Genomic DNA, 15805 nt, shown 5'->3' on the forward strand with positions numbered 1-15805 from the left:
TTAATTTCCAATGTTAGGCTGGAACAGTTTTGTCCTTGACCATGTAGATGTGTAGTACCTATGTGAGCAAACAGCATAAAGTTCTGTTCAGAGAACAAGATTCAACTGCAGCCACTATTTATATTGTGGTAAATATTATCATTTCCATCCAAACCACCACCACGAACATCAACAAGGAGTAACTGATTTAAGGCCAACAACTGTCATTGCCCACCGTGGCTGTGGGGAGTAAACTGGAGTTGCACACTATAGTGAATGATTTTTTTTCTGGCACTCTACTATGGTGACCTGTTGGGTCATTAGATCCAACTCTGTACACTTGCTAACTGGAGCTTTTGGCACAAAAGGCATGTTGGAAACTCCAGATTAACTAAATCTACTTATAACCAGAAGACAGTAAAGAAGGTAGAGCTTGCAACCTTGAGGTCATCAATGCAAAAGTTAATAGCTGTGAATAAGACCTGACATAATAGTTCTACTAACTTAATCCCCAATATCTCACTGACCACCAGCACTTAAGATCTCTGGCCTGTGCCTGCTCAAAATTGAGAAGCATCTGAGAAGGCACTGAGATAAGACAGAGACACAAGCACCCAGTTGCCATATGTAAACAGTAGAAGGAATGCACAGCACACCAAATAACCCAGTACTTGCTCCACCTGTGCAGTCAGCTGTTCCCACTTCAGCCATCTCAAAACCCACTGAGCTGGAGCAGAAGCTCCAACCCAGGGCTGCCTTGTATGAAGATGTTGTGTGAGAATAAACTGAGTCAGATTAAACTACATCCATGCTAATCTGATGTTGTCACAGTTTGAATCCAATACAATTCCCTGACTTCTTTATCAATATCCAGTACTCTGTGAATTTTTCAGTTGCTGGGGCTACAATATTGCTTTCAGGATAGAAAGTTGGTTATTGGAATATTAGGGAGGAATGTGGCCATAGGCTGTTTTGACTCGAGCAATGAGGTGACCAGTTACTAATCCAGGACAGTAAGGAGAGGCAATGGACAACAAGGTTAGAGGTTTGGATGCTCTGGAATTTATGAAGGGTATCTGATCAAATATAATTTTTAATGAGGAATTTAAAGGTAGTTTAAAGTCACAAGTGCTAATAGTGGTGAAAGCGTGGGTTGGGTGGGAAGAAGCCCAGAGTCAAAGGTACAGAGGTTGAGGGATGATTTAAGGGGTTGGAAGTTATCATACTGCTCAGGAGGAATGTGGCCACAGGCTGATTTAACTCCAGGCATGAGGTGGCTAGTTACCAATCCAGGACAGTAAGGAGAGGCAAATAGGTAGCAAGTATAGAGATTTAGATGCACTGGAATTTGTGAAGGATGGCAGATAAGAGGTTGGGTAGGAGAATATTGTAACCCAGGAGGGTGTTGAGAAAGACAAAGATGAGGGATGAAGGAAAGCATATAGCTTACTGAAAGAGCAGATATGGAGCCCTGGCGGGAACAGCCTGCAAGAGCTTCCAGTTATTGAGTTCTACCTGGATTATTGGGTCAATCTCGCGTGCCTTTTCATAGAAATTTGAAGGATTGCTAGTCAGGATCCCGGATTGTTGCATGGCGCTGTCCATCGTAATCCCAGTAGCACAGGAATGCCGGCGCTGTGATTGCCCCAATCTCGACCCCACTGACGCGGTTGTCAGTGATCTAAGAACTACAATACAAATGATGCTTCCGTCTCCTTCAGACTCCAGCCATTGTGCTGAACTTTCGGATGGACACGCACCCTCGTATAGGGAGCGAGCAGGGCACAGCCGTGTCGACCACCTGACAGGTGTCAGTGTAAGGATCGAAAAGAATCATATTTGGGATCGGTGTGTTCCCTCTCCTCTCCCCGAGAAGAAACATCTTCCCGTTAACATTAGCGCAACCACTGAAGAACTTCTGGTTCAAGCATTCCTCGTCCACAGGAGTCCACTCGTCCGTGTCTACGTCTAGACGGAATGTTTGAGCTCCCACTACATATACTGCACCATTCAGGACAGTGGCACACAGATCATACCTTCAACGGGTAAAGGAAATGCCAGTGTTAGTGATTAGTTATAAGACTCAGCTACCTTATAGTCAGTTACAACCTATCACGGGCAAGGCTAATTTTAAACAGGGTCGACTTTAGGTTAACCTGGACAGGACTACGCTTAAACATAAACAGAAAACGCCGGAGACGCTCGGGGGGTGGTCAGGCAGCAGCTGGGGACGGCGACAAAGTTGACATTTCAAAGCAGCGACCTTCAGGAGAACGGGGAAATATTACGGGTGTAGCAGATCAGAGTAAGCAGAGGTACGCAGAAAGGGTGGTGGGGGGGGGGGGGGGGGAGGGGAGGCCACGACAACCAAGTTCATGGTAGGGCGCAGGACGACAGAGATGACAGATGGAACAAGGCAAAGTGAGGCCATAATCGGACAAGCAGAGAAACAAAAGGGACGGAGCTATAAATGGGTTCAGCGGATTCATCAACATCACCTGCTACTATCCCAAAGGGACTGGAAGAGGGCGAGATGAAGAGTAATTAATCCGTGAAATTATGGCGGACATTTGTTGACAGTTTATCACCCAGAATGGGAGGGAAGAGTGAGAGAAGGCCCAATGTGAAGGTGAGGAAGGAATGCAAATTTATAGCAGGAAATTCACCTTTTGACCGGAGTTACAATCATCAATGTATTTGAAAAAAAAAATGAGGGAGAACACGGGAGAATGACTGGTTGAAAGATGTTTGGTGAGAAGGCAACCATAGCCCAGACCCAGAACACCTTTCATTCGGGGGGATTGAGAAGAATCAGACTGGTGGTTGTTCAAAATAAGAAGAGCGTGTCAGAACGAGTGTGGGCAACAGAGAACCGGAGGTGTCCATGTCACAATAGCAGTTCCCAGTGATCTGGTAGTGGGGGCTGAGGGGTGATAAGAGGCCAGAAGGATTCTGGAGATAGGATTTATTGTGCCGGGAGAACGAGCTGGTGCAGAGGTGGAGGTGACGGAAGAAGGTCTCAGCACTCTGCAGAGCTAAAATTAATTGACGTAGGAAACGAAAATGTTTGGTAAGGCCTCATCGCGACATTAGAGAAGACAGGTAAAGTATGCCCGGGTTGAACGGAGATACTGGGAAAGGGACGGGTGAGAGGACCATGAAGAGGGAAAGCATCTGGAAAGTTATTGGTGTGCAAGGATTAGTGAGAGTGCGATTGTTTTAATATGAAAGGTAGAAAGAAAGTCTTTAGTTAAAGCGCCAACTAAGGTGCAGTGGCCAAGGATGAAATGGAAGTGGAGACCAGGGCAAGCAGGCGAGAGAGTAAAACGGCGTTGCTGAAGACGGAGCAAGGGAGGGCATGGCTAAGCATGTATTTCAGGAAGGGTTGTTCGCAGTCTCTTGATAGTTTAATGGCCCACATCCAAAATGAAAAGGCTGCAGTTTCAGTTGACATCCACGCGGAATAAATCCTTGGTGGAGAGGGTTGCTGAGGCAGTAATGTGGCTGTGAAAGCGAATGGTAGTAGATCCCTGGAGAGCACGACAGGTCAGTTTACCTCCTCCTGCGCCGTATGTTTCCATAAAACTCAATAGAAACAGGAAGCAATGAAGGTGAGCGAGATAAAATGGAAATCCCTTTGGCGAGCTGATTGGCGAATGCTGGAAGCAATAAACAGCTTGCTAGAAACATTCAGCGGGCTAGGAAGTCACTTTGGAAACAGAAAGAGTTAACATGTTGAAGTTAGTATCTTTTGTTACAACTTGATAATGTTACAAATGTAACAAGCGTTAAACAGGTGCAGAGAAAGTACGGGGATTAAGGTCTGGGTTCAAGGGTGGCGAGGAGAGGCGACACGAACAGGTGTGAAGTTCTTTGGCAGTCTGGAGGGCAAGAATGATTAAAGGGGCAGAAGGGATGACGGTTCCAGGGAACACGGTCACGAGGCGTAAAGAAACAGAAGAACGTACCGGGGAAGTGGAGAGAAGGAGATCACGTCCCAGACATCTGTGTCCACATCCAGCCGCTGAACCCCGCTGTAGACATCACCATTTTCATCCAGTCCGCACAGGACATAGATGCTAGCACCATCACTGACCACTGCCGCTCTCTCCACGGGCTGCACCATGCGGTGCATACCCTCCCACTGTGTGTCCATCACTAGCAGCCGCTCGACATCAGCAATCACCGCCTCGTCAGTGCTTCCTCCCAGCACGTAAAGGTACTTCCCGGCACCGACTGCACAGTGCCAGTTGCGAGACTGCTTCAAGGAAGGCCCTTCCATCCAGCTGTTTTCACAGTAGTTATACATCAGTACCCAGTCCACGCAATACCACACTATCTCATCTCGGAAGTATCCACCCGTAACAAAGATGTAATTCCCTGTTGCAGAGACAGACAGGGAACAACTTAATCACAGAATGGAGAAACTCAAATTCAGAGTCTATACAATTAAGGTGGATAATCCCCCAGAATTGCTTGCAGAAATGGACAAAAATGGGGATATCTTTTTATTCATGTGTTAAGTGCCAATAAAATCAGAATGATATCAGCTTTAAAACCAGAGCCTGCTAAGAATACAAAATTGAGAAAGCCTAAATGTTAGTCAAAATACTGGACAAAACATTCCTTTTCACTGCTTCACATCAAATAGTGCCACAAGATCTTTTACACCAGCTTCCAAGGACAGTTTTAGGTATGACTGGTATTGCTCCCTGCATGCCTTTACACGGTCCTCACTAAACCAAGATGAAACCTTACTTAATGGTATCCAAGGCCATTAAGGTGGTTTGTGATGAGATATAATTCTGTAGCTGATGGCCCACAGTCTTTCAGAGATGCCCAATTTTAGGCTGCCAGATAGATTCTGACATTATCCCATTTAGCACTATGGTAATGCTAGACAGCACAATGGATTACACCCACAATGTAATTGGATTTTTTGTCTCTGGCAGGACTGTGCAATGTACCAATATCACCATACACAGATGTAACAAGTAGATTGGTGAGGACTAAGTCATGTAGTTTCATCCCTGATGTTGGTTCAATCTCCAGCTGTTACAGATGCAATCTGGCAGCTATGAACTTTTGGATTTCATGAGCCAAGTCATCATTGGTGCTACATTGATGCTCTTTAATTGGCCTTGATATTTTCAGTGCTTTTATCAAGTGCTGTTGGACACAGAAAAGTGTTGTTTCATCATCTGAGGTAGAATGATAAGTTATAATCAGCAGGAGGTTTCCTTACATCTGTTTAACTTGATGCCATGGGACTTTTTGTTTGGAATCAATGTTGCAGACTCCCGAGGCCACTGTGTATACAACTGCAACACCACTGCCAGGTCAGGATATACCCAGAAAATGTCATGGATGCAGCTGGGACACTTTTTTTTATTGTTTTAATTCATGGGATGTGGATATCTCTGAAACTTTTATTGTTCTTATCAATTTGCCCAGAACTGAGGAGGTTGTTAAGAGTGAACCACATTGATGGGTCTGGAATCAAATACAGACCTGACCAAGTAAGGACGGCAGATATCCTTCCCTGAAGGACAATGGTGAACCAGTTTATATGACAATCTAGTAGTTTTATGGTTGTCGGAACTGAGACTTTTTAAACTAGTTCTTTTTTAATTACAGATTTATTTAATTACTTGAATTTAAATTCCCCAGCTGTCAAGCATAGTTGTAATCGCACTATTCTCTCCAGAAATGCATCTAATTACTTCCAGTTCACATTTATCCTGGCAATGTCCTCACACACTGTCCCCACGCAAGTTCCTGGCATCAATGTGCATCTGGGTGAGGGTTAAAAGATGGTCAAATAATAGACTTGGTATATCACTTGGGATAATTTCCTCATTCTTGTTAAAGGATCAGTGCATATTTTTAGGTGAGTTTAGTGGAAAGAAAAACAGCATCCAAATTTTGGACAAATATATGTTTCAATCCAATTAAAAGGCTGATGTTCAGCCACATTCCAAACTTCACAAGATATCATGAATCAAAACTGTTACATATCCTTATCATAAAAAGCTAATCACTTATCTGCTAAATTACCATCACAGAGTCATGGAGCTGTACACCATAGAACAAACATTCAATTGACTAAATGTGAATGAAACACAAGAGGCAAAGTACCAACCAGTTCTGAGTAATCCAGTGAAAGCCAAGGAGTTAAGATACTTAAAAATAATAAAAAACTAGATGCTGGTATAATAGAATGTCCGTGTGTCTCACAAATGGGGGCATAATTTAAATTTAAAAATTGATGAGTTTTTTTTCAGATCTAATTTTGAGGTACTATATATTTGGGTGGACCTTACTTTTGGTCCACCTGAACCACAAAGAGAAATGGAAAATTTGTGCACAGTTTCTGCAGAAGACCAGCTCCTATTTAAACAAGTCAGATGAATATATCCGAGAGGAAGAACCAAGTTTAGTGAAATGCCAAATAAATGCCTTAGATACTATTACAGAGGCTGTCTACAATGACCGAGAATAAATATTTTAATTTGAATGTTTCTGATGGAATGGGAAAAACTTTCCTTATTAATCTACTTTTGGCTACAGTTTGAAGACAAAAGATGATTGCCCTGGCCATGGAATCATCAGGCACTGCTTCAACATTTTGGACCAGCGGGAAAACTACACATTCGGCTTTTAAACTTCCTTTAAATTTGACAGATATGGAGACTCCAACATGTAACATTGGTCAGGGAAAAAAAAATCTAAAAGATTGTAAACTAATTGCCTAGGATGAATGTACAATGACTCACAAAGCAGCCACTGAAGCATTAGATTGAATGTTGCAAGATGTTAGGCACAATAGTAAATTAATGGGAGGTGTTACTTTAGTGCTAACTGGAAATTTTCATCAAACTTTACCAGTAATTCCACAAGGTACCAAAGCAGATGAATTGAAAGCCCATATTAAAGCATCATAAATTTGGGAGAATGTTAACTGACTACACTTGAAAACCAACATGTGAGAGCATTTGACAGGTGATCCATTTGTTAGACGGTTTGCCTTGAACTTACTCAAATTAGGAAATGGGGATATTAAACATAAGACTCAACAGGAATGATTTCAACGGGCCGAATTGTTACATCAGCTCATGATCTGATGCCTTCCCAAATGTCACTAAACGCTATTTGAATTACCAATGGTTGTGAGAAAGAGCAATTCTAGCACCCAAAAGTGACACAATGCAGGCCAAAAATGAAGACCATCTTTCAAGACTTTCCGGTCAACTGTAAATTTTCCTGTTTAATTTTTAAACTCTCTGTCACCACCTAGTGTGCCAACACATAACCTTGAACTAAAAGAAGGAGCTCCAAACATGCAACTCAGGAATTTGGATCCTCCAATACTATGCATTGGCAAAATTACCAGTTAAAAAATTACTACCACGTGTAATTGAGGCTACAATAATGACTGGTAATGCTGTGGGGAAATGTCTTCATCCCTCAGATACCAATTATTCCACCTGATCTACCTTTTCAATTCAAGCGACTTCAGTTCCCTGTTCAACTTGCTATGAGCATTGACAAGGCACAAAGACAAGCACTAAAAGTTGTTGGTCTTAATCTCGAAACTTAATGCTTTTCCCATGGTCAGCTATATATGTTGGTTGCTCCAGAGTTGGAGACAAAAATAATCTATACATTCTATACAGTTTTACACCAGATTCAAAAAGAAAGAAATATTATGTATTCTGAAACACTTTGACTTTGAAATCAAGTAAATTTAAGTAGGTATGTACCTATGCACAATGTGTAAAGAGAACTATATTAAACATAATTTTTGTGTATATATTTATTTCCAGTGTGTGTTTTTATTGGTAACTTTAGTTAAACTACATAATTTTAACCCCCTAAATAGATTATTTCACTTCTTGTAAATGAAATAAAATCTAATTTAATATTCAAGCTGGATTTTATTTAATTTATAAGGTCTGTTGTAAAGCTTGATTGCATGGAAATAAATGCAAGCATCATGATTGCCAGCGTAATAACCCAAGCAACGCTGGTATAGCAGCTAGTCTGAAATAAAACATAACATTCCCGATAATCAGCAAGTCAGGCAGCATCTGTGGAAGCGAAACATAGTAATGAACATGAACACTGAGTTCTCCCACTTTAAGTAATCCCCGCCCCCCCTTCCCAAAACACCACCCACCATGCTTCTTCCCTTTTTTCCTAGCCTATCTCTTTTTTTAACCCTTTTTTTCCTTTCCTTTGACTCATTCCCCGGTGGATCTGCTCTCCCCTCCTCCCCCGCACCTGCCTATCACTACCTCCTACCTGCATCTACCAATCAGTGATAGGTGGTTGTGCCCACACCACCTCCCCTCTTTTGTCCACCTAAGTTGCTCTGCTTTTCCCTCCTATACATCGGAGCTTCCCCTTTTCCTATCTTCAGTCCTGAAGAAGGGTCCTGACCCAAAACGCTGACCACCCGCTTTTCTCCACAGATGCTGCCTAGCCTGCTGAGTTCCTCCAGCATCATCGTGTTCTTCATCAGAAACATAGCAAATGTTGAGTTTTGATGGAGGCTTCAACCTGAAACATTAACTCTATTTCTCTTTCCACATATGCAGCCTGACTTGCTGTGTTTCCAGTGTTTTCTAAATTAAAACACAAATGACCATTCAGCAACAATTAAAAAAAAGTAACCTTTTTTTTCATTCATGGATGTGGGCACCCCTGGCAAGGACATAGTTTATTATCTATCCCAAAATGGCCCTGAGAGCAGTGATTTGTTGCCTTGAACTCCTCAAGTCTCTGGGTTGAAACTTCAACTGTGCTAATAGGTAAGCTTTAGACCCACCAATCATGAAGGAACAATGAAATATTGCCAAAGCAGAGTTATATGTCACCTAGAGAGGAACATTCAGATGGTGATGTAGTGATGCTTTTGTTACACTTGATGCTCACCATGAAGGGTTTTGGAGACGCCGTGTAAGTTAAGTTAGTGCAGTGCATCTTGTAATTGGCATATACTGCAGCTGTGATGTACTGTACTGTAGAGAAGGGAGTAAATGTTTTAAAATGAATGATGCGATGCCAGTCAAGTGAGCTGCTTTGTGATGATGCTCAGTTTGAATATTGTTGGAGCTGCATTCATCCAGTCAAGTGGAGATTATTCCATCATGCTCCTGACATGTCTTATAGATAGTAGAAATGTTTTGGGCATTAAGGGGTGTGTCACTTGTCACATTATATAGCCTCTGACTTGGTCCTGAAGCCATGTTATTTATGTAGCTAGTCTAGTGGACTTTCCAGTCAATGGTGGCCTCCAGGATGTTGCTGGTGGGGAGTTGGCAGTGTTAAGTGTAGCTGGTTAGATCTCTCTTGTTGGAATTGGTCATTGCCTGGCATTTTTGTAATGCAAATGTTACTTGCCACTTATCGACTCAAGCCTGAATATTGCCTGGATCTTGCTGTATGCAGGCAATGACTGCTTCATTTTCTGTGGAGTTGTGAATGGAGCTGAACATGGTAAACATTGCTACAGACCTTATAATGGTGGGAATAATGTAGCTGCTGAAGATGTTTGGGCATAAGACACACTCCTGCAATGATGTCCTGCGGCCCCAATGATTGACCTCCAACAACATGGATTCAGCAGACAGGTTTCCCAGCCTGAGAAGTGGGAAGCCTGTGGAAGATTACATTGCCCAGGTGGGCTCCATGAGTCCACCAGTGTAGCAAAGGGGCATCTCCAGCTGAAGACAGCAGGGTGTAAAATGCCACTGTCAGCCTTATGGTCTGTTTTGTCTTAGAAGAGATTGAGATTTCCCCCTTCGTAGATTCTTCAGTCAATTTAATTCAGTTAATGTGATATCACTAAACAAATGGGAGCAAAGATATGGGTCTGCAAACATTCTAAGATGGTCCTGAAGGTACTTCTTGGTCAATGAGTATCCTCTCTGCCCAAGCTGTTGTGCTGCAATTATGGTTTACCCAATGAAGTGGAAAATAGTCAACAAAATCAGGCCAACTCCAATTCTGCCAACTAAACTGCGCCCCTCCCCCCAAATCATTCACATTCAATCATCAATAAAGTGATGGAAGCTCCTACAAAGCCCTATTATGCAGGACCAACTCAGCAATAGCAAGCTCACTGATGGGTAGCTTGGGTAGTGCTAGCACCATTCAGTTCCAGCTCTAATAGTCCAGAAGTGTGGAATAATAATTCAGAGATATCAATTTAAATCCCACCATGGAGATTTGAATCTAATTACTGAACTAAATCTGGAGTTAAGTGGCATCTTAGAAAAATCTAGTCTCCGCAATGATGGGTACAAAAGAACTGATTATTCTAACCTCTACCTCCAATATCTGGTTCACTGACGTCCTCAGGGAAAGAAACCTGTCACCCTTTCTTGGTCTTGCTCATATACGACTCCAGACCCACAGCAATGTGGTTGATTCTCAACCGCCCTCTGAAATGTTTTGGCAAGGCACTCAGTTGTATTAGAAACTGGTATAGTACAATGGCTGTGCAAGGTTGCTCCCTGCCCAGCTGACCCTGCAAAGTTCAATGTACAGACACATGTGAACTGCTTGGGAGAGTTGTCCCACAGATTAGTTGATTTAATGAAGCAACTTTCTACACAAGCACCTCTTGTTCCAGATGCTGAGGGTATCTCCTACGCTGTGATGAAATAACTTTCTCTTTCATCAAATCTTGAATCATATTTACCTTTTTTTGTTAAAACCCATCAAGTTCATAATCAATTGGAGGCTTCAAACACCCTGGTCTTTAACTTCCAAGGCTATTGGTAGATTGAGTTGTGGCAGCCAGAGCCATGCCAATTCATGTTGGATTATCATCTGAGAATGGATTGTGGATGAAGTCTGTATTTAATCAGTTTTTTGTTGTTGTAAAAAGTACCTTTAATAGGAAATAAATGCTTTAAAACAGTAGGATCATGTTGTTCAGGTACCATCTTGATTGTTACGCAAGGCAAAACAAATGTCTGGCTACACGTCTATTTCATCAGTACTGAAGAACTTTCCATAACTACACCATACCCAAATCAGTGCTGCATCTGACCCAGGAGCGTTTGGTGGAATGAGTGAAGGGAATTTTACATGTAACCCAAAGTAAAACTCCCTCTACGCTTGACTCAGACAATGGGTGTCTGAAACAGAAGCACTTCATGCCTCAACACCGAGGCATGCATCAAGGTCAAGGGAACTGACAGAAGTGATAAGCAAAACGACAAACAAAGTTCCACTGCATTCAAGCGAATGCATTACTATGGACCACCCCAAAGTGTATTAAGGGCGTGAGATGAATTACTGCGTTGTGTTTCGTCACAATTCATTTTCAGTTACCTACTGCTGCTACGGCGTATTGAGTGAGGTTCCTGCGGCGGAGAGGAGAGCAGGCCTGCCATGTGTTGCTTCTAGGGTGGAACTGAAAGAGTTCTTGCTGTTCCCGCTCATGTCTTCCCCCGAGGACATACATGGTCTCATAGCTCCTGCTCCTCTGGGCCGCCGTCCAGTTGCGGGGAGGGTCGCGGTTTAGCATTTTCAGGACCCTGGTGCAAATGTCATCCTGGCTGCCGCGCTTGGACCGTTTGATGAGCAGGTCGAGGAAGCTGAGGCTCAGGAAGGGGGCTCTCACCAAGCCCAGCAGCGGCAGCAAGGCCGCCTCCCTGCTGCGCCGGTGGCTCGCCCACTTCACCAGGGCCTCGAACACTTCGTCCTCCTTGCCCACGTAGAGGTCGTCGTCGGCCAGCAGCTCGGCCAGAGCCTCCTCGGGAAGCTGCACAAACTCCTCCTGGCTGGCGACCATGGCGGCCAGGTGCGTGAGGGCGACGCGGCGGGCGGCGGCCGCCAGGCCCGGGCAGGCGAAGCGCCGCGAGTAGGCCCAGAAGCCCAGGCAGTTGGACACATGCAGCTGGCGCTGCAGGAAGGCGCAGCACAGCAGCCTCACCCGGTCAAAGAGCAGGAAATCGGCAGCTTCCAGCAGGGCCGTCACGTTGTCCCGCTCGATGTTAACTCGGCCGTGGACGGCGAAGGCCAACAGCAGCTCAAAGACCTCGGGGTCCAGGCCTCGCAGCACAACGTGGGGCTCGGACCTTTCCCTGGTGCCTCCGAAGAACATGGCCCGAAAATACTCGCTGGCCCGGGACAGCACGCCCCTGTTGACATTGAACAGCCGCTGGCCGACTTGCAGCACCGTGTCGGGGGCCGGCGTCCTGTCTCCGTGGCCTGTTGGCTCGCAGGCCATCGCGCCCTGGTCTCCTGCTCTATATTTAGGCCGGTTCAGGGAGCAGATACAACAGCTGGAGGCCAGAACCAAATAGGTCTGTCAACCAGAGCAAAAAATAAACTGCTGGAAGAACTCAGCGGGTCAATCAAAAAAGCATCCAGGCCTATTTTAATAGACCAACGAAGGTGACACTGGTACCCCAAACCAGGATGAATTAGCATAGCTCGTTTAGATCAATTTTCATGTAGGAAGGAAACCTGGCACAATCAAACGAAAAACGTATAAACAATTCTGACAAAAGCAAAGGGAATATTTCCAACTAAAACAGTGTTGAAATGAAAAACAAAACCTGAAAGGTAAACCTGAAACTTCCAAGTTCTGTGCGAGAATAGGTAGCAATACCAATACAGTTGCACTGGCAGTCAGTGATGAATAGATCCAGAGTGGAAAAGAAGCCAGAGGGAAAGGACTGGTTGGATCAGGAAGGGTCCACAGTCTGGGATAGAGACTCCTGGCCAAGGAAATAGGCACTGAGGCAGAGGCGGCAGAAGAAGGGCACCAATCAATGTATGTCTCAAACCGAATTGCCCTGTCGTGAAAGGTCATCGACCTGAAAATACTAACCCTGACTCCCTTCCCATGGATACCGCCTGACCCACTGAACACATTCTGTTCTTGCATCAAACTGGTCAGATATAAACTGGAAAGATTGGATATCGGAAATGAATTCAATGTTGAGTCTTGAAGGTTGTAGTGTGCCTTGACAGAAAAAGAGATGTTGTTCCTTGAATTAATTCATTCTAACCTTTTCCCCTCTGAACATGCAGCTCTCCACCCACTAAGGACCAACTCCAATATTAACATCAAATATCCTGACAATGTCAACACTGTTTCTGTTTTGCAGACTCACTTGCATCTCACAGAGGCTGAACACCAGTTCTCTGACATCTCCTCACATATCCCTCTGGATCGGCACCCAACCATCAAATTTCAAACCATTGGTCCCAGAGGGTCACTGACCACATTTGGGCAGACAACCTTCCAGCCTCATCATTCACATGATATGGCCTTTGTGAGCTGTGTTTTTTGCTGACAATGCAACAGCTGTACTTTAAAATTGTGCAACACTAGACTTTTCCATTCAATATGTAGCTGGGTGGTAAAACATGGATCACCAGCAGATTTCAGCTGAGTCATACTGTCACTTGGTGCCTCAAGTCTGCTCAGCGATTAAATAAGATTGTTGGTGACCAGATTGTAACCTCAACTCTGCATTTCTACCTACTTGTTATAACCATTCACTCCCTCTTGCTTATCAAATATCAATTTACTGTACCTTAAAAATATTCACAGATTCTGCTTCTGCTGCCCTTGGGGAGTAGTGTTCCAAATTCATGACTTTCAGAGAAAAAATATTGTCTAATTTCTGTCTTAAATACACAGTACCTTTTTTTTAAAACAGTAATCCCTAGCTTTAGATTGTCCCACAAGTGGAATCATTCTCTCTACCTTGTCAGGATTTTACATGTTGCAATCAGGTCACCTCTCACCCTCCAACAAATACAGGCTTAACTTGTTCAATTTTTCCTCACTAGACAACCCACACATTGCAATATTAGAGTAAAAACCCTGCTCTGAACTGCTTCCAACACAATAAAATTCTTAAGTAGAGAGACCAAGATTGTACATAGTATTCTCCATGTGGTCTTGCAAATGCCCTATGTGACTGAAGCACAACCTCCCAACCTTTGTATTCAATTCCCCTACAATAAACGTAATGTTTCTGTTAGTTTTCCTAATTACTTGCTGCATGTTAGCCTCTTTTGAATCATGCACTAGGACATCGAGATCCCTTTGCCTCAGAGCTCTTACCATTTAAATACTGGGCCTCTGCAGTTCGTGATACATATGACCTGGATGAAAATGTAGATGGGTGGGTTAGTAAATTCGCAGATGATACAAAGATTGGTGGTGGTGTGGATAGTGCAGAGGATTGTCAAAGGATACAGTGGGATATAGATCAGTTGCAGATATAGGCAGAGAAATGGCAGATGGAGTTTAATCTGGCCAAATGTGAGGTGTTGCACTTTGGGAGATCAAATGTAAGGGGACAGTACCATGTTAATGGCAAGACCCTTAACGGTGTTGATGTACAGAGGGGTGTTGGGGTCCAAGTCCATAGCTCCCTGAAAGGGGCTGCACAGGTTGATAGGGTGGTAAAGAAGACATATGGCATGCTTCCCTTTATTAGTCGATGCAGTGAGGTCAAGAAGTGGGAAGTTATATTGCAACTTTATAAAACGCTAGTTAGGCCGCAGCTGGAATATTGGATTCAGTTCTGGTCGCCCCATTATAGGTAGGATGTGAAGGCTTAGGAAAGGGTGCAGAATGTTGCCTGGATTAAAAGGTATGTGCTATAAGGAGAGGTTGGACAAACTTGGGTTGTTTTCTCTGGAGTGGCAGAGCATGAAGGGAGACCTGATAGAGGTTTATAAGATTATGAGAGGCATAGATAGAGTAGACAGCCGGTATCTTTCTCCCAGGGTCAAAATGTCTAATACTAGAGGACATGCATTTAAGGTGAGAGGGGATAAATTCAAAGGAGATGGCTGGGGCAAGTTTTTTGCATAGAGAGTGGTGGATGCCTGGAATGCACTGCCAGGGGTGGTGGTGGAGGTAAATACAATAGTCTTTTAGATAGGCACACAAATGTCCAGGGAATGGAGGGATTAGTTTAGTTAGGCATTTAATTACTAGTTTAATTAGTTCAGCACAACATTGTGAGCTGAAGGACTCGTTCCTGTGCTGTACTGTTCTATGTTTTATATTTTTCCACCAAAATAGACAATTTCACATTCTTCAGCAGTGTGCAATAGTTCCTTTAATTTACTACATGGGGCAGGCATGGTAGTGTAGCAGTTAGCATAACGCTTTACAGCGCCAGCAACCCGGTTCAATTCCCGCCGCTATCTGTAAGGAGTTTGGTCGTTCTCCCCGTGTCTGCGTGGGTTTCCTCCAGGTGCTCCGGTTCCCTCCCACATTCCAAAGACGTACAGGTTAGGAAGTTGTGGGCATGCTATGTTGGCGCCGAAAGCGTGGCAACACTTGCAGGCTGCCCCCCAGAACACTATGCAAAAAATGCATTTCACTGCGTGTTTCGATGTACATGTGACTAATAAAGATCTTACACAATATTCAAGGCTGAGATTGATAGATTTATTAAAGATACTAAAGGACTGTAGATGCATTTTTGAAAGATCAGGGAATTGAGGGCTATAGGGATCTGGCACAGAGGAGAGATTAAGGCCCGAAATAGATCAGCTATGGTCATATTGAATAGTGGCCTACTTTTGCTCTTCTTGAATTCTTGTGTATTCTTGTGACTCAAAGTATATGGTGATTTGACAGGAATGGGAATGAGGTACAAAGACAAAAGAGACTGCAGATGCTGAAATCTGGAACAAAAAAGTGTTGGAAGAACTCAGTGGGTCAAGCAGCATCTGTGGAGGCAAAAGGTGTGTGTCCACATTTCAGGTTGAGACCCTGCATCAGGACCACGACGGAAGAAGAAAGATGAGGAAGATCAACATATTGAAT

The 15805-nt window shown here is 43.8% G+C and overlaps 1 protein-coding gene across 1 annotated transcript; it reads right to left on the minus strand.

Moving 5' to 3' along the window:
• Positions 1-1618: 1618 nt before the first annotated feature.
• On the minus strand, positions 1619-15351 carry LOC127582622 (kelch-like protein 23). Its single transcript, XM_052038073.1, has 3 exons — positions 11326-15351; positions 3948-4359; positions 1619-2015 (listed from the first exon to the last, which is right to left on the minus strand). The coding sequence occupies exons 1-3, from the start codon at positions 12224-12226 to the stop codon at positions 1697-1699; spliced, it is 1632 nt and encodes a 543-aa protein (XP_051894033.1). The 5' UTR covers positions 12227-15351; the 3' UTR covers positions 1619-1696.
• Between the last annotated feature and the right edge of the window lie 454 nt (positions 15352-15805).

Source organism: Pristis pectinata, chromosome 24 (genome assembly GCF_009764475.1).
Source record: "Pristis pectinata isolate sPriPec2 chromosome 24, sPriPec2.1.pri, whole genome shotgun sequence".
In the NCBI taxonomy this organism is placed as follows: domain Eukaryota; kingdom Metazoa; phylum Chordata; class Chondrichthyes; order Rhinopristiformes; family Pristidae; genus Pristis; species Pristis pectinata.

Coding starts and splice junctions, on each gene's coding strand:
- LOC127582622 (XM_052038073.1), bottom strand. CDS start 12,226: ATGGCCTGCGAGCCAACAGGCCACGGAGACAGGACGCCGGCCCCCGAC. Junction 4,360..11,325: donor ATACGCCGTAGCAGCAGTAG/GTAACTGAAAAT, acceptor TCTCTGCAACAG/GGAATTACATCTTTGTTACG. Junction 2,016..3,947: donor TCCTTCTCTCCACTTCCCCG/GTACGTTCTTCT, acceptor TACCCGTTGAAG/GTATGATCTGTGTGCCACTG.